General features: G+C 38.8%; 1 protein-coding gene across 2 annotated transcripts in view; it reads right to left on the reverse strand.

Moving 5' to 3' along the window:
* Positions 1 to 4,826: 4,826 nt before the first annotated feature.
* Positions 4,827 to 18,168, reverse strand: part of EMB (embigin) — a 41,982-nt gene continuing 28,640 nt past the window's right edge. Inside the window, exons 8-11 of one of the 2 annotated variants that reach the window (XM_019532036.1) lie at positions 16,315 to 16,597; positions 15,657 to 15,690; positions 12,210 to 12,285; positions 4,827 to 6,867 (exon numbers count right to left, since the gene is read on the reverse strand). In XM_019532036.1, coding sequence (XP_019387581.1) covers positions 12,228 to 12,285; positions 15,657 to 15,690; positions 16,315 to 16,597 — 375 coding nt within the window. In that variant the 3' untranslated portion in view covers positions 4,827 to 6,867; positions 12,210 to 12,227. Of the gene's footprint in view, positions 10,625 to 12,209; positions 12,286 to 15,656; positions 15,691 to 16,314; positions 16,598 to 18,168 lie in introns of both variants that reach the window. The other variant, XM_019532035.1, reaches the window with a different exon arrangement.

An 18,168-nucleotide genomic window follows, 5' to 3' on the forward strand; every position in this document is an offset into this window, starting at 1 on the left:
GGACCATAGTATTTCTATTCTGTGATCATGTGAGCAGAGCACAGGGAAAAGGCAAAAATAAAACATACTTGTTTATATTCTCCATCTTTTCTTCCTATTTCTAGCAAGTTGTTTCTGTACAGAGATGGGTTATTTAGTTGGTTTGCCAGCAGCTGGCAAACTTTAGGCTAAGTACATACAGTTAAAAAGTATGAGGCTGAAGCAACTTAATCTTCGCAGGTTAGTCTAAGATGAGTAGATTGAACTGATAAGGAAGTGAACAGACATTCACTTTTGATTCCAGAAATACAGCCACATGCTTGCAGTAGTCCAGGCCAGAAGCCAGGGGAGGAGGGAAGGGGAGATGCTAGAGCCTCCCTGCTGGGCTGGAGCAGACAGCTTGGGCATAAGCCCATTGGCCCACCCTGTGCGGGGGAGTTTGTGGAGGAGGTGCAAAGCATCCTGTGAGTTAACTTGAATCTGGAGGGGATCTGGGACAGAAGTTCAATAAACTGATTTAACCTAAATCAGTGAAGTCTGATACTACATCCATCCAGGTTTACCTAAACCAGTTTCAGCCATTTTGAAAGTGGTTTATGTGCACTGAACTTCTGTGGTGTTACAGATTTGAACCAGTTTCTGATCACTTATACTGACTTATATATAACTTCTGTCCCTAGCCTTAGAAGCTGCAGGTTGGAACAACCCAGCTCTGGACTGACATAGGCTGGGTGGCTTCAGTGACACATCAAGGCCAAAGGCCAAACACCTAGGAGCTGTACCTGCCACCTACCCCCACCCCTCCAATTCCCAAGCTGTAATTCAGGTGCAACTTCTATCTGGGGAGCTGAGACAGGGCCAGGCAGCTGGATGCTGTGTCCAAGCTGTTGATGCCTCTCCCCCCTCCTTTAGCCTCCCAGCTCCAGTGTAGGTGCAGCTCCCCACCAACTAAAATTGTGCTCACAGACAGGCAGAAATGACAGTGGTTTGGCACAACTCCCAGCTGCCAGGCCCAGCACAGCTACTTGCTGCCCAGCCTCACATGGGTGTGGGCACAGGCAGAGCCCTCTGGCTCTGCAGGCCAGATTTGGCCCACAGGCCATACATTGCCAACCCTTAAATCAGCTGAGTTATATCTTATCACATAAATCATGCACATTTCTCCCCATAAGCAGCCCCACAAAATTTAGGATGTGTGTATGATGTAGGGAAGCACTGGAAACACTGTGCATGCCATGCAGCAGCCAAAATAGCTGCTGCTTCCCTCACACACAAAGCTGAAAGTGCAAAGTCCTTCGTTACCCCTCACATTATTAGCTAATGTAGCTACTGGGTGAACCCTGCAGCTTGTGCCTAAAGCAACAAATGGAACTTCTGGAAGTCTCTTGATGAGGCTTGTGATGTGGAAACAATACATTCTTTACAGGAACTTATCTGGAGAATTACTTCCAGTAACGAACTAAGGCCATGTGGAGATGAAATGAGGGGCAAGTGTGCATGACATTTTAAAGCAGGTTAAATGCTTTTGCTCTGCTTTAATGGTGTTGGTGTTTGCATGCGTCAGCAGTGTATTGTGAAGTAATCCCACCAGCTATAGCAAATTCGGCGGCATAATGTCCCTTAAATGACTTGGGGCACAGCAAACTAAAACTCCTCCAAGAAGTTTTAGTTTGCTGCCCTACAGCCACGCAGTGAAGCACCAGGCTCCACGCAGCTCAGAGGCTCTGTAGAAAACCCTGCAGGCAGCCTGGCAGCAGCCTGGGAAAGCAGGTTCTGCCTAAGAAAGAGGGGAGCCTCATCTTTCCCCCTCCCCCCGCCACCAGAGTCTGCCTGCCTCCCTGAGCTGTGTGGGGGCCTGGTGCTTCCCTTCATGGCTGCAGTGCCCCCGGGTGCCTGCAGGCAGGGGCTGTCTGGTGGGGAGAGTGCTGCTGCCATGAAGGGAAGCACCAGCCTGCCCCCCAAGCCCAGAGACCTGTCCACCCACTGGTAGCTCGCCCTCCCGTCCCCACTGCCGGAGAGGCAGGTAAGTGCGCAGATGTGTGCACGACATGGGGGTTTACTTAGCCCTAAATTGACGAAGTGTTTTTAAAAACCCACCGCTTCAGTTTAGGACCTCCGTTTTGTCTACACACACCCTAAGGAGTCTAGTTACAGCCCTTGCAAGGGTCTGGCCCTTAATCCTGTGACACAGAGTCTCCCTGGGATCAGAGAGATATGAAGTTTCTGGTGCTTGCTACCTCACGCAGACTGTATCCTGGGATGACACACTTCTTGGACGCTTCCTGTTTCCAGGGTAACATGCTCTATGCTACACAGTCAGCCGTGACTCCAGGAAAATCTTTTTTTCTGCCTTCTGCTTTCCAAAAACAAAATGCATATTTTATCTCAGGGCATACAGCAAGCAAGAAAATACAGTAGTTAGCTATTTTAATAGCCCTGTAGTCACCACCGTTTTCCCTCCTCTTGTATACATTTACAACTTAGCAAATCTCAAGAGAAAAACTAAGGGTGGGCAGGAGGTAGTTGAGCCTACTATCAGGACTTAAGAAATGGTCTTTAGTTAATGGAAGAAAGCACTTCTTTGTCCTCCTTCGACCTCCGCCTGGGGTCATTTGCTCAGCTTATGACCCCACTCCATTCATTCACTTTACACACTCTCCCTCCGAATCACTTCTATTCCTCAAATTCCCTCCTACCCGATCACCTCCAGTAAGTCCCTCCAATTAGCCCCTCATTCTTCTTCTTAGCTGCTTATCACATTATCACAGGGTGTATGTGTATAATACTAGGGATGTTCCCTTCAAACCTACACAATCTACAGAAAGGGGATTAGGAACTGGTAGCAAATGGGATCCTAGCTGGGTACAGGGTAGTTTAACTCATTTTTGCTTCCCTTTGCTCACCAAGGTTATTTTATTCTTCACTAGATTTAGGCAGGAAAGTGTTTTCCAACCTTAAAACACAATAAATTTTCCTGTTCTAATTTGTGATAAAAAAAAATAATTTTGCCAATTGTTGTTGTAGAAAAATCTGGAAAAAAATGATTTAGGTGAAACAAAATATTTTCTTAATACATTTAACACATTTTGTTTTGATTTAAATCTTTTTCGTCATCTACATTATTTCACTGCATCTTACATTTCGGAACAAAATATTATTCAATATTTATTTTAGTTGAAAAACAAGTTTTCATTAGCAAATGTCAAAATAGCATGCTTCAAAACAGTATTCTATTGTTTGTATATAGAGGGTTTGTGAAATCAATCCTTTCCTGCGAACAATTTCAGGTTTGATGAAAACAGGTTGTCAAAAAATTCCTCACCATCTCTGTACTTTACCCTTTCCTTCCCAAGGAGGCTGATGAGGAAGAACTGATAATTCAGCTAGTGAGTGAGGTCTGTTGGGCTCATCATACTTTCAGTTGTCTGTGGACACGTCTACATGTACATTAATGCACCTTTTCTAATGTGCATTAAATTTAATACCTCCAATGTGAGGTCCTAAATTAATGTGCAATAGCACATTTGAATGCTGTTCTTGGTGATGCTTAGTGAGCAGTAAACTATTTTTTTCCACATTAGCATAATATCACATTTTTATGTAACATTTTAATGTAAAATAGTCGACTGCGCTTTAAAGTGTGTGTGTAGAGGTGCCTTGCGTGTCTTTGTGCTGTGGAAACAGGACACTTAAAGACAAGTGAAGGTATCCAACTGGAAGAGGGTTCAGGTTGTCTTTTCTGGTGTTTGGAAAATGTTGATGGCTTAAAATCATGGAACCAGTTGGGTAAATAAGACTTGGCTTTGAACATCTCCTGACTAAGTTCTGGGTTCTTTTCTGTATTGTCCTTTTATTTTGGGGAAGAAAAAGAACTGGTGGTTATTAAATAGATTGCACAACCCCCTAGCCCACCCCCTTATAAACCCATGAAAAATGAAAAAATAATTTCACATTTATCTCAATGGAAATGGTATTATTTAAACCAACTTGAAGCTACCTATGGGTGGCTGAGATGCATTTCACTGTGCTTTAAAACCATTAATACTTTCTTAGACTTGTCTATACAGTACTAAAGTGCTCAAATCATTCACAGAAAAATTAAAGAGAAGAAAACAGTATTAATCTTGGATAGAAGCAATATAAAGTACAGGAAACCCTCACTATTTGTGGATTTGGCATTCAGAGTTTCAAATATTCAGAGTTTAGCGTGATGACACTTTGTTACAGCACCGGAGGCATCTGTGGGAGTTCCCACTGCCACCAGTGCATCCATGTACCCACAGCTGCTGGGGGCATAAATGCAGACGACATTCATGAATGCAGTACAGTATTCTTGGATTTCCCCATTTGCGGGGATCTTTAGAACATATCCCCCATGAATGGCAAGGGTCTCCTGTATAGGCAGCTCCCATTCACCTACAACATTTCATAACAAAATCTATATATTTATGCTTAATTTAGGGCTGAAACAACAGCTGTGTATGCTCTCCAGAAACACGTAAGTGTGCTGATGCTTGTGGGAATGATAAGGGAAAAGGGGAGAGATTATTGTAAAATGATTTTGCTTATGTAGATTAAAAAACAAAGGGGGAAAATAATGATTCAGTCTCTGTTTTTATTTCCCCAAAGAATAGTCAGGGCATCACTCTCCTTTATGCTAAAAAAGATTTGGGAGATGCAACCTTTAAAATGAAATTATGAAAATAATCCGTTGAAATGGGATTTATTTCCAGTGTTCCCAGGTGTCATTCACAATAGAATATGCCAGTCTATAAAGTAAAACCCTGAGCATATGCTGTTGTATTTCTGACTCTTACTTAAGTTACGATTGAAGAAACAGATAAATATTAGGCAGTCTTTTCCATTAAGTTTATTGCATTTAAATGTATATACCGTATTGCCTGTTCCCACTATTTCCATTCTTTTTGTTATTGCATTTATAGTGAACATATAAGAAATAAATGTTCCACTGAGTACGCATATCTTACAGTTCAGGCAGGACAATATAACACAGATGAGTGAGTACAGATCTACATTCAAAATGTAAAATAAGGCAAGCAAGATAAGCAGCATTAGACTCAGCAACCATTGACTAGATTTTTAACATCAAGCTTCCTCTGAAAACACAAAAATAGTTCTTGCAAAACACAAATGAACTTAAAACACATTAAATTTGTTCCTTCCTTCAAGGCACTGTTGTATAATTTGTAATGTCAATTTAGAAAACAAAAAACCAGAAATAATTCAGTTGATTGTAAATCTCATCTGATTAATTTATCTCTTTCTCTCTCATCCTATTGTTAAATAAACAAGAATCATATTCTTTGATCATTAGCAAAATACACTCCTGTGAGAAATCAATATCTTTTTAAAAGATGGAAACATGTAATTCCACAATAATATAAACAAATATTTAATTTTAACCAAAAAAAAAAAAAAAGAGCCAAACTTTTTTAACACTTAGCAATTATAAATTCAAAGGGTACATCCCAGAAAGATGTGCTTTTGTTACTTAGCATTGAAGAATTGAACCTCTTAGGTTATAACCAGTCTTTTACAGGGTCACGAAGAGACTAGCAATAATAAATTACAAACGGATGACCTGGTATGATAAAATAATAAATCTACAGTAAATCTGCTATAATAGTTCAAGCTGCTGGGGGAGAATGAAAAACTCCAAGAATTTAACATTCTGTGTCTCTCTTATAGATACAGAGCCATACAAAAATTGTATACTTTTGCTGATGCAAAGTAGCAGAGCTCTGCAAGCTGGTGTTCAGAAACTCGTACAAAAAGAAAACTAGGGATACTGACTTCAACAGGAAATCTCGTTCTACTGCCTTGCAGCATTTCGTCAGCATGGGATACTTCATGATCTTAGAACTGAGACTGATTTTAGCTTTCAAATTTGAGAATTTCATTGCCTGCAGTCAGCAATCTGAATCTGAGTCTGGTCCTAGAGCTGCCTGAAGCTCATTCTACCCAGGAAAACAAGAGCTTATTTTGTTCCTTCCAATAAGTTACCTATGGGTTTCAGGAGCCTGGAAGCCAGAAAGGTCTGTAAGAGTCAGCTTGTGGAATTTCCTGCAAATATCTTCTACTTGGGGGAGAAAGCTGAGCTGTAGATGGTAGGGTTGGGAAGAGAGAGGTGGGTGTGATAGGAGATATACTGCTAAGGCAAGCAAAGTTTGACCCTTGAACATATGTAAAATATCATGATATAGTCACAGTCAGCACATAGATTCAAGTCAACCAGTACAGTTAGCTCCAAGCATAAGGACCCAAGAAGTTAAAATGTGTATAGCCAAAATTACTTGTGCATTGTATTTCAAGAGTAATTGGTTTCAGGATGATTTTGGCTCTACTTTTGTATTTTTGTGGCTTCTGTTTCCTAGATTTTTTTAGTTTAATTAATTATTCCTTGCCAGAATTTCAGGACAGGCCTCTTAAATTGTCCTGATAGAACCTGCACATGCACTGTAAATGAGAGGTATTTAGCTGTTAGTCTGAAGTCAGACAGAAGGCATGGTGCCTTATAGACTAATTCTGAGATGAATACGCTTTTGTAAGCAGCAGCTTGCTTTGTAGGATCCTATAAAAGGACCATGCTATCAAAGTCCTTTCACAATATCTAAAAAAGTAATCTGTTGCTTAAAAAACCTGTGTAGCTCTGAATTAGTCTATAAGCTGCAACTCTGTCCTGTCCTATGCGTATTAAATCAATATGTAAGGTAGCTTACATACCTGTGTACAGTAATCATTTGAATATGCACAGACTGGGTAATTTTTCTTCAATAAGTATTTGTTCATCTCTAGCTTCATGTCTGAAATCATAGAATAAATATCCAGGAACTTTTGCTTGTAGCAACCATGTACATAAAATAGATTCTGTAAGAGGGGAAGATTTGGCAGTACAATATCAGTTTATAGTGCACAGAAGTATGATGGAGATGGAGTTAGAGACTCTGGAGATTCCATGGGATGGGAAGCAGAGTTGCTCTTTTTTTTTCTTGAGAGGGAATCCTAACTTGATTCATGCCAAGCATCTATGATGCAGTTCTCTGAAGCAGGCACTGCCAGTTTTCAATTAAATTAGCAGGATTGCAGTTCTCAGTCTCTCTCAGGATTTGGCCTAATAGTTTTATTATGAGGAGACAAGGGTATCCACAAAAAAATGTTGTGGATTCTTAATCACTTCATCATTACTACTTTAATATGCATAGGTATTTTTATATGGCAGGCAATTCTGAAATATATTAAATATATGCCAATAGGTACAAATGGCCTGTACTTTTTTCCCCTGATATTGTTTTTAACTGCTGTGCCAGGATGCACTTCATTTAAGGACACTTGCAGCTGTATAAAGCTAGCTCTTCATGTTTGGCTACTGTGAATGGCTTAGAGAACCAAGTAATTCTACAGAAATGTTTGCAAGATATTGTTTAAAAGAAGAAAATCTAAAAGTCTTCTTGGGTTATATTCTAGTGCAGCACGTAATTCCCAACATTTCTAGTTCAGGAATTAAATTTGTGTATCAAGTGAAGATTAACATGCATCACAAACCAAATAAACACTGAAGTTTAATAAATAATCTGAAGTTCTTAGCTATGAAGTTTTTTTTTTACCAAAAAAGATTATAATCTTGGAATGTTATTAACATAATCAAGATGTACAACAAAATCAAGCAATTTATTTTTAATATAGTGCATATATCTTTACTTGCTCTAACAATAAATATTAATATGATAATGATACAAATTCATATAAAAGCTGTAACTGTTTTGGTTTATATGCAGTGCACTGGAAGATTGAGGCGGAGTGTAATAAAACACAGTATCTTGACCAGGGAAATCTTTATCAGTGATCACTATCCAGACATTTGAGACTCTCTGCTTTTTATTTAGGCTTTAAACCTTGTGCTAATTAGGGTACAACATTAAACTCATTCTTTAATTTAAAACAAGTTAAACTGGATATCTATTCCCAAAGCCAACATTACAGGCAGTAACTACTACTTCCAGATCCAGAAAGACTGTAAACAAGGTTTTATAAGCACCCCCTTCTCAGTCTTGTGTGTTAATCATATTTCCTTTTTGTTTGTCTGTTTTGTTTGCCAAACGGCAAAATAGCATTGATGTTGGAATCTGTACAACTTAAGAGCTGGCTTTTCTTTTCTCCTGAACAAGAAGCTGCATATATTTGCCTACATTAGTTTCTTAAAAGTACTTTCACAGGGACAGGGGAAATGTTCTTGAGTGTTTTCTCCTTTACTTAAAACATTTAAAACAAATGTTCCCTACTTCTTTTAAATAAAAGGATGTTTCATTTTCTTTTGTGGACTCAAGCAGGCATTTGTAATGGAAAAGCAGTCAGTTACACAGTGGTCATGAACAGGTGTTACGTTTGTGCCAGGGCAGAAACCATTTTCTTGGCACAAAAAGAGAAAGTATACATTTGTTTAAGAGATTTCTTGTGAAAGAGAATTGAGTCTTTTTTTGCAAGGAAGTTAGATTTATATAGGGAACATCTCTCTCTCTCTCTCTCCTGATCTATTCTGAATGATTGTCCACTTCCTCAGGTGTGGAGGATACCCACAACCAGAGAACCATAGTCTGCTGTTCTCCCTTCTTCCCTCCCAAGGGGGAAGGAGAGCACTGGCTCTGTGATAGCTCATCCAGTGGCAGGCTGTCAGAAAGCCCTGTGAGGATCCTGCAGGGAATATCCCCTCCCTTCCCAGCAATCACCCAGTCAGCATGTGGGGGGCATTCTCCTGTGATAGCTGCCCCTCTCCTACCAATCAACTGATCAGAGGGAGCATGGGGAAGAATTTGCAGAGAAATTCTTACTGCTAGAAATGAACCAGTGTATAGATTTCATTTGCTGAATATATATTGTAACTAATTGGCACCTTTAATTGCTCATATTAATTCTGTGGCTTGTGGCTTATTACAGGACTACCTGCAGCTGTATCATTTGGTACTGTGGTTCTAACTTGTCTCACAAGTTAACCAGCTCTTTACCTGAATGAGAATTTATGAAAGAATAATCAAGGATGTTATAGGAGATGGTAGTGATGATTCTGTAGGTAGCCTGCTTGGTTACTAGTACTACACCAAAATCCAAGAATGGGGGAACATGTCACTGTTCTTCTGGAAGTGTTGTCTTTTGCATAAGTTATACAAGTGAGGCCCTGCCCATTTGTGGTCATTGGCAATTTGCATAAGAATAGGGACATTAACCCAATTAAATTAAGTGTAGTGTTAACATTGTATTTTATTTAACATTGCTTATTAAAGCAATATTAGTTCTTTGTTATTCTTTGAGATAAAAGAAGTTATGTAAACATCCAGAATAGCAAAACCTTTCTAGTGTCCAATAGGACTAGCAGAAAAGGTCATCTGAAGTGACCATTAGTGTCTTCTAATTGACATACAGAAGACCTGAACTTATTACATTCAGGGACACTTTCAGGTAAGCTCTAAGAACAGGAGGATGCCAAATTAGGGCAGATATTTGTGTCCAGGTTCTATTCTACCTATTAGGCATCTAAGTGAACTTAGGCCCTAAGTTTAAATTTATTCCACCCTTGTCAGGTCATTGAAAATTTTATACTTTTATAACATGACATTATCTGACCCTTAAGACTAACAGAAAAGCATTGAGGAGGATGACTTGCTCATCTTTGGTATTAAGTTTTTCAGGGGTTCAAACAGGACCAAAGAGAAATGTACTTAAATACGTAAGCCTGTTTCCATGCCCAATATATGGAATATATCTGGCCATTGATGTTTGAGTCAGTGCTAGGGCCTTTCAGTACTGTACATGTATAGTCACTTATTTACTAATTTGAGTATACTGGCCACGATCCTATAGTACAAAATGTGGCCTTTTGTATTCAGTCAGGAAGTCAAAGCAATTGTAGCACCTTAAACTTCCTTAGCTCACTTCATATCTCTTCCTCATATATAAAATGATACTAAATTAAAAAAATTGAGGATTTTTGTATTTTCGTAGGAAATTGTAAAAAAAAAATATATATATATTGCATAAGAACTATGATAAAGATTCCCCTTGATCAGTCCTTTGGTGGGAAAAAGGCTTGTTTGTGTTGAATTTGTTCAATCTCCTAGTAAAAGGCATTTTTGTTTGGTGTAAGCACTTCAAGATTGAAAAGTACTTTCGTGAAGGTGAACTTACCTCCATAATATTCATTTTTAGATAATGGCCCTGATCCTGTATCACTTGGTTCCTCAGTGAAAGCAGGACTGGACCCAATGTAAAAAGCAAAGCCTAATAGGCTAAGACTAACATGGGTTAGTCTTAACTAATTAATTTTTGAATAGTAGAAAGATGTTTTGTTTTGTTTTTTTACTAGAAGGAACATAAACACAACAGGGACATCTGACACAGCCCATATGTATGTGCAATATTAGGATACAGTACTGTGTTTACAAAGTGATTATTTAGCAGAGAGGCAATTTCAAGTCTATATTTTAAAAACATTATAGGAGATAATGGCTTTGGTTACACATCTAGAAAGCTCTAATTAGAAGCATAATAGATATTTGAAATACATAATTGTAATATATCCTTCTGTAGTTTGCAATGGTCAAATTATGTCTGCTTTTTCTTGATTTGCAGGCTCCTGAATTAAAGAGAACATACATATTATTGCCAACTGACATAAATCCTGCTAACTGTTTTATACTCACTACTATATTTAACTTCTTTAGATTGTCAATGTAATTCTGATTCAGTCCCAGACTGGGAATGACATTTTCAATCTTCCAATACAATTTAACACCAGTGAGTACACATTTAAGTATCTTTGAGCATTTGGGTCTCAGTGACTTAGGAACATAGGGCTGGAGGCTGAATTCACCCTTCACATGCTTAAGTGGTATGTACATAGCCACATGCATCTGAGTTTTATGGAGCTTAAGCAGAGTTTGGGATTTTATTCCAACAGATTTACTATGTGTGCATACTGGTCAGAAGTGAAATACATCAGGACCCCTCCTACTAGCCCAATAGCCTAGTGATTGAGGCATTTGTTCAAGGAACATGAGATGCAGGTTAGAGGACACTTCTCACCAGATTGAGTCTGAACCTGCCACTTTGGTGCAAAAAAGGAAACTAGGGTCAGTCTCCTAACTGATTTAGGCTCTTACGAGCCTAAGGTTCTTTGAAAGTCAGCGGGACTTTGGCTCCTATGTTTCTTAGGTACCTTTGTAAATTACACTTCAATCTCATTCTCATCTGGTCATTTGTTTCATATGGGCTTTACCTGACACTACTCCTTTCGGTTCATATGCACACAGGGACTATAAGGTTACCATAAGCCCTGTCTTATTGGGGCAGATCAGTGGAATGCTGGAACACTAGTTAAGAGGTATGGGGGATAGACACAACTTCTGGATTGCTCAGGGTTTTGTCCTCAGCTGGCAGACCTGGCCCAAATTAAAATTAGCCTGAGCTGGAACTGTGACTGGGGTAGAGAACCAGGAAGCTGTAACTGGCCTCCTCAGTGATAACCTTCCAGTCTTTCTACACACTTCTTGTTCTCCAGAAACACGACACCTGCTCTTCCCACCCCATTCTGTCACTCACTCCTCTCACAACAGTTTCTCTCTTTGCTTTCTCTGTTCTTTGTGGGTCTTTGCTTCCCTCCCTCTATCTGCTGACTTCTACTGAAGCCATATTTTATAATATAAATTCTACCCTACCTACTACCTATGGCTCCTTCACTCCCTGCTCTCGCTGTGGAGATTTTTTTTTTATTTGGCTCTAATCCCACAAAGTCTTTGCAATATGAGTAATCCTAATGCACATGAGCAATCACACGGATGGCAACGAGACTGTTTAAGGAGTAGTGTTTAAGGAACACTCACATGACTATCTATGGCTTTGCCTCTTCATCCCAATTTTTAATAAAAATTTCATCCCAATTTTAATTGCTGTGTAAATTTTCATTACTACATAAATACAAATAAATCCCAAACATGGTAAAAGCTAAAATTAAAACATAATATTGAGTTGGATTTCTGAATTAATTGTAAGGTTCTGTCAATGATGAATGAGTATTGTCTGTATTCACTCCAGCTTTCTGTCACATCCACATAATGCACACTGAAAATACATATGATAAGGGCAAAATAAATTTTTCCTTTTAAATCTTCTGATCACAGAATAGCCTAGTAAATTGCTAATATGCCTCCTCCTTTACTCACCTTGTATTGGGAGCTGATTTAAACTTTTCTATGCCTGGTACTGCTATTTTCAACACCATTGCTTTCTTCTGATTTACTATTAAAAGTAAGGGGGGAAAAAACAAAACATGTTCAACTTCAAACTCAAAACAAACTTTTAACATGCAAAGATTGTAAAACACAGAGCAGAAAATGAATGCATTGTATTTTTTTCCAATAAAATATGATAGTGAAATAATTTATTTGGTCTTTTTACCAACCAGCTAGTGACCATTCCAGTGCTTTCTGAAATCAATTCAGTCTTTTTTTTTTTTTATTCTTAAAAATCTTTGGAATAGGTTGTTATACTTGCACGGTAATATTGGCACAATTAACAATGTTCTCCATTTCAGGATTGAAGAAAGGCTGTGCACTTATCCAGAATATCCACTTGTGCAAATTAATAAAAGCAGTGCTCACTAAGTACACTCTCTTAGCAGTCCTGAACTTGAGTAGGACCTATCATTTTCAAGGTTTCTAACAGCCATGAAACTAACTTTTAGAAACGGTGAAAATCACAAAGCGAATCAGTTTGTTGGTTGCCAATATCACTTCCCTGACAGCATTGTGTAGTTAATGAGCATTATTTACAGCAGTGTCAGTGCTGTGGTATTAGCAGCCCCAAGGCAGACCAGTCATTTTCATTTTCTAATAGTAGTTGTGAGGCTTACCAGCCCCCTTTGACATCTGCTTCCTTTTCAACATTTCCAGAAAGTTAACCAGAATGTGGTTACTTTACAAAGTAGATAAAGGGTTTGAAATGTGCTACGCACATAAGCATTTTATACATTTAACCTATTGGTTATCTACACATAGGTTATCTGCCACAGTGTGATCAAGAAGGGACCAGCTGGTACTGGCATTGTTTGATGTAGTTACAGTATGCACATAAGTTAATTATAATGTATTATAACAATAGCAAAACTGAACTTGTTAGTTTCAACAGGATAAATTCATGCCCTGCTAAAAGAGAGATTGTTGGGAGTCTACCTAATAAAAACAACCCCATCTGCTGAATAGGTAGGAACAATACCTGTGATAACAGCACACAGTTTCCTATTTTAATTACCAGGGTATTCCAGACAATTCTGGAGAGGTCGCTTATTAGGGACAGTTTGGGCTCCATAGTATAGTACTTCATCCTTAGCTTCTCTAGTGACACTACCAAAAGGGGTCATTCCACACAAGCATCAGTTGTGACTGTGTGTGTGTTGTGGACTCTTGATCACTGGGAAAAGGACTGAAACTATTATCTCATTTCACAGTCATTTCTAACAATACCTACAGGTATTAGAAAGTATTTCAGATGAGAAGAGTTATTGTTTATTTCAGCAGCCAAAATGATTTGTGGCAACAATCTGATTTTAAAAAGTTATAATCTAAAACGATGAACTGACTCCATAGGAAAAAAAATCCAGATCACCTGGTACATCAATTTGCATTTAAACACCTACTAATATAGATTTTTTTTTTTTACCATAAAACCATTGCAATGAGACAAAGCGTGAACACTTAAATAATATTTCCTAAATGTGCATTTATCCAATAGAAGAGAACTCCAATCTCCTAGGTAAAAATCAAACTGCTATAAAGGAACCATTTCAAGCTCCCATGAAAGTGCCATATTAAATGATATGAGTAAGAGCTTCTTTTTTTTTTTCTTTTTAAGACCAATAGACCTCAGTTTCAATAAGGCTGTTTGTGATAAAAATATGGTAATATGGAGCTAAGGGAACTACTCTGCTCTTGATATAAGACATCAACAATATCCCAAAATGCTTTAAAACATCATGAATCTAATGACGGAATTAAGTAAATAGCAGCAGAGCTAGACAGCATTTAGGATACAGGGGTTGTGGAAATAAATGGATGAGTGGATGAGGCAAAAGGAAACAGGGAACATGGCTTCAGATAGTAGGAAATATAGAAAAATGGTGCCAATAAAATACAAAGGGATAAAGAAGAGATCAGGTACTTGACAAATGGAAAAAGTAAAGAGGGAAGTCCTTGAAATGGCTGAGAAGCAAATTGGGAGGCATGTTGGGGGAGTAGGGGGTAGAGCACAGGATTCTGCTTTCCAAAGGTAGAAATACAGACTGCTTGTAGAGGTAGAAAAAACCCATCTGGGTTGAACTAATGTATTTCCTCTTCTAATAAATCTCATATCCGGTGTCCACATGGAGTTGCATAAGAGGACACAAGGAATTCACCCAGAAAGTTACCTGCTTTCTCAGCACCAAAGTTGCTGTATTCCCTGTGTCTGATGCACTCTACTAAAAGGAAGGAAGTGGCGAGTGTATCCATCTAGCCTTATGGATGCAGGTTCTCTCCATATCCTGAGCTAAAACCTGCCAGCATGGTGAGAACATGCCAGGCTTAGATCACGCTAATTCCTGACAAATGCTTCTTCCCCAAATCTTCTCTATCTTATCCCTGGTCACACAGCTTAATAAACCAGCTCCACTGTGGGCATGTCTACACAGGATGTTTACTGTGCAGCTGCCTAATTAGCTCCACAGTAAACATCTCAACTTCTAAACATGCAGTCCTGTTAGACCACAGTAAACTAATAAAGTCCACCACAGGTTAGTGCTTCTAAATACAAGTAGTATCCTGTGGTGGAGATTTTTTAATGTGCAACAATACACATGTAGATGCTGACAGGGCTAGCTGGGGCACAAGGGTGCTTCAGTGCAGGGGCTGCCTGCTGGTTAACCTTGCTATGGAGCACCCGTGTGCCCCAGCTAACAACTCCACAGCATGTTGAGCCAGTCTGGAGCAGCCCCTGGGCCCCTTGCCAGCTGGGGCTGCTCCAACCCAGATCAACGTGCTGTGGTCTTGAGCGCACAGTCAAACACAGTGCCCAGAATCAATAAAATCTAGCATAATATGTGCCGGAGTTTATTGCTTCAAATTAATTGCATGTGCATATGCTCCCTGTATGTAGGGTTTTCCAGGGTACCTGGTATATGTAACACTAAACTAGAAACATTAAGCATATGGATAAAAGATGGAGATTGTTCTATCTGAAATGATCTCCCTCAGTGTCAGGAAGTTTGAGAGAAGTACATGGACATTGTACCAGGTTGGCAAGTAATAAAAAATGCATCAAAATAATGACTACTACCAAAATAAATAAATAAAAAGCCCAAAGCAAGATAAAGAAGAAGATGAAGATGAAGAACTGAACAAGATGGAGAAGTTGTATTCTGTACATGCTGGTACATGGCAAAATGGGAATTGGAAAGACTTCAAGGAAGGGAATTAGAACAATACATAGGAAAGTATACTGGTATTCTTTACATCAAGTTATGTTAAGACCTGAGAATCTTTTTTACTCCGAGTTATCTGGTGTTAACACTATTTGATATTTGTCTCTTACAGGTTAGCACAGTGCGAGCATATATCATCTAATAAGTTATTACTTACAGTTGCTCAATTTGTTCAAATTCTTTTTCACCTTCTGTGTAACAAAGAAAACCCTGTGGTTATAATAGCACTCAAGTTAATGAACATATCTATTATGATATTATTTTAATGGAAAATATTTCTCTTAATTTTTAATGATAAATGAATAAACTAAAAAATAAAAGGAAGCATACAACCAATTAAATCCTGTAATTATTCTCACACAGAATATCAGTATACAGATCAGATCCATTTTTGTTAATACTCATTTCACTATGCTCCTGATTTCCATATCCCATACCATATCATACTTATGTAACTCTAAAATATCTTTAAGAGTTTATAAATTGGACTTTGAGCTTTTTCTCTACACATCACATATCCTGTTAGTTGACCCAAACATATGGCAGTTTGATTCAAGTATTCAAGCCTTTGACACATGCAACAAAATTCACACCTCTAGCCATGCTTAGGAAAATGTCAGAAAAACAATGCAATTTTAGCATTTTCCTCTAAAACCCATTGAGATCATTCTGTTGGTCTGTTTCAGTGTAAAAGCAGGGTCTGAACTCAGAGATCAGTCCAGTCATTATGTTTTATTATAAAATATTCTTACTTTCCTCTCTATCAAAGTAGTCTCAATATAAATTTTGTTATTGTTATAAAAAAGATATCCTACCTGCAAGCATTTCCTTCTTTTTAGAGTATATCTCATAAAGGAAAATAAGAGCTACTAATACAATAACTTCAGCAGCTATTGCAAAAAATGGTTTGAGTGGCACCATGTAGTTGAGAACTTTAAGATTCACTTCTCCATTGTTTTCTCCTAGTTTGAATACAGCTTGGCACACGTATAATCCACCATCTTGCCCTGTAAGCTTCATAATCTTGAGATGGGTTTTGTTGGCAGGTGTTTTATCAATTATGTACTTCTCTGGCATCAGGGAATCATTAATAGGAACCTAATATAAAGACATTTAAAAATCATTAATGCAAAATTTAAAATATTAATGTAACTGTGTATGTTTTGAAAACTGAAAAGTCTGTATGCATCAGGGTCAAATAAGATCAAGTGATGTTTTTGTAGCATATTTTATTTAAACGTATAAACTCCAAAATCTGTGACAATTCCTGAGAGGTGCTGAATACTTGCTAATTAGACTGGGCCTCATGAAGCACTTACTAGATTCAATTAAAGTTTTGCTATTGATTTCACTGCATGTAAGACCAAGAAGAAGTCAGTGTAGATGTGCACTTTAGGGTAAAAACAGATGTTGCAGTTCTGAACGGCCCAAGTCAAAACCTGGAAGCGGCGTAGTCTTTTACATGCACAGCTTCTCCTTGGACAAAAAAGGCAAGAAATCAGATAAACTGCAATAATCCCAGAAACAAAGTATTATCTTGGATAAAGTGTACTCAGTCTTAAAGTGGGAAAATGGGCTTTTACATCTGTAGGGGTGGAAACAGAGGCCATCTGACCTTATTTGTGCAATCATAAAATTTATGGTAGCACAAATAGTGCTATCCTTTGTCATACCACAGCAAAGGGAAAACTTTGGCCCAGCAAAAGGTAGTACTGTAAGACTTTGCCGATTTATTGCAGCAGACATCTATTAGTTCTGTGGAACTGAGCTGCTCACACACTCCAACCACCCTGGACAGGTGCCTCCCAAGCCCCCAGACCACATGCCCAGCTTTCCCTGCTTACAAAGAAGTTCCAGGGATTCTTGGGGCACCTCTCCATAAGCAGGAAAATTGGGGTTCTGCATTGACCCAGTCATCCCCTATGATCCCATGAACAATCTGGGGAATGCTTGCCTGCTCCTGGAATTGCCAGGAATGGGTCTGGGTGAGCAGGGAAAGTGGGGTTTTCCTTCTACAACTGATTAACTTTATTCAGTGACATCTGTTTCTAGCCTAGGTTTCCAGGATAAAAATCTCCATTCTGAGGGAAATCTGACATTTGTTTTTACCCCTATGGACCCAGGAGTGTCAAATTCATTCATTCATTCATTCTTAGTCAAGTGGCCAGCTCTCCAGGCTGGATTGGGCCCACAGACTGGCCACCCATGCCAGATCCAGCATGCATCCTGGACCAGCCACAGTGGGTGCTGCATGCAGTAAATCCTGGACTGGCTGAAACAGGTACTGCATGCAAGGCTGATTCACCATGTGCCACATGCAGTGTGTAGACCCACAGGCTATACCGGGGGCTAGATTATATGGTTCTGTGGCTGGATCCAACCTGCAGGCCATATCTTTGACAGCCCTGTTCTAGGCTAATTAAATCAGAAAAAATAGCATGAGCTTTCATAAGCAATGGGCTTACTTCAGATTCTGTAAAGGGACTGCAATAAGTAGAATTTCTAAATAGAAATATCTATGCTTGGCCACGCATTCAGCAGGTCACTGGGGAACAGGGTCAAAACAGAAAACTGGTGGCAGTCAGTCACACCAGTCTGACCAGTCTCATAGATTCAGCATCTCTAACATTTGCCATTGGAAAACAAATTTTGAACTGATATCCTAAACT

Source organism: Crocodylus porosus, unplaced genomic scaffold (genome assembly GCF_001723895.1).
Source record: "Crocodylus porosus isolate Cpor-Errol unplaced genomic scaffold, CroPor_comp1, whole genome shotgun sequence".
Lineage (NCBI taxonomy): Eukaryota > Metazoa > Chordata > Crocodylia > Crocodylidae > Crocodylus > Crocodylus porosus.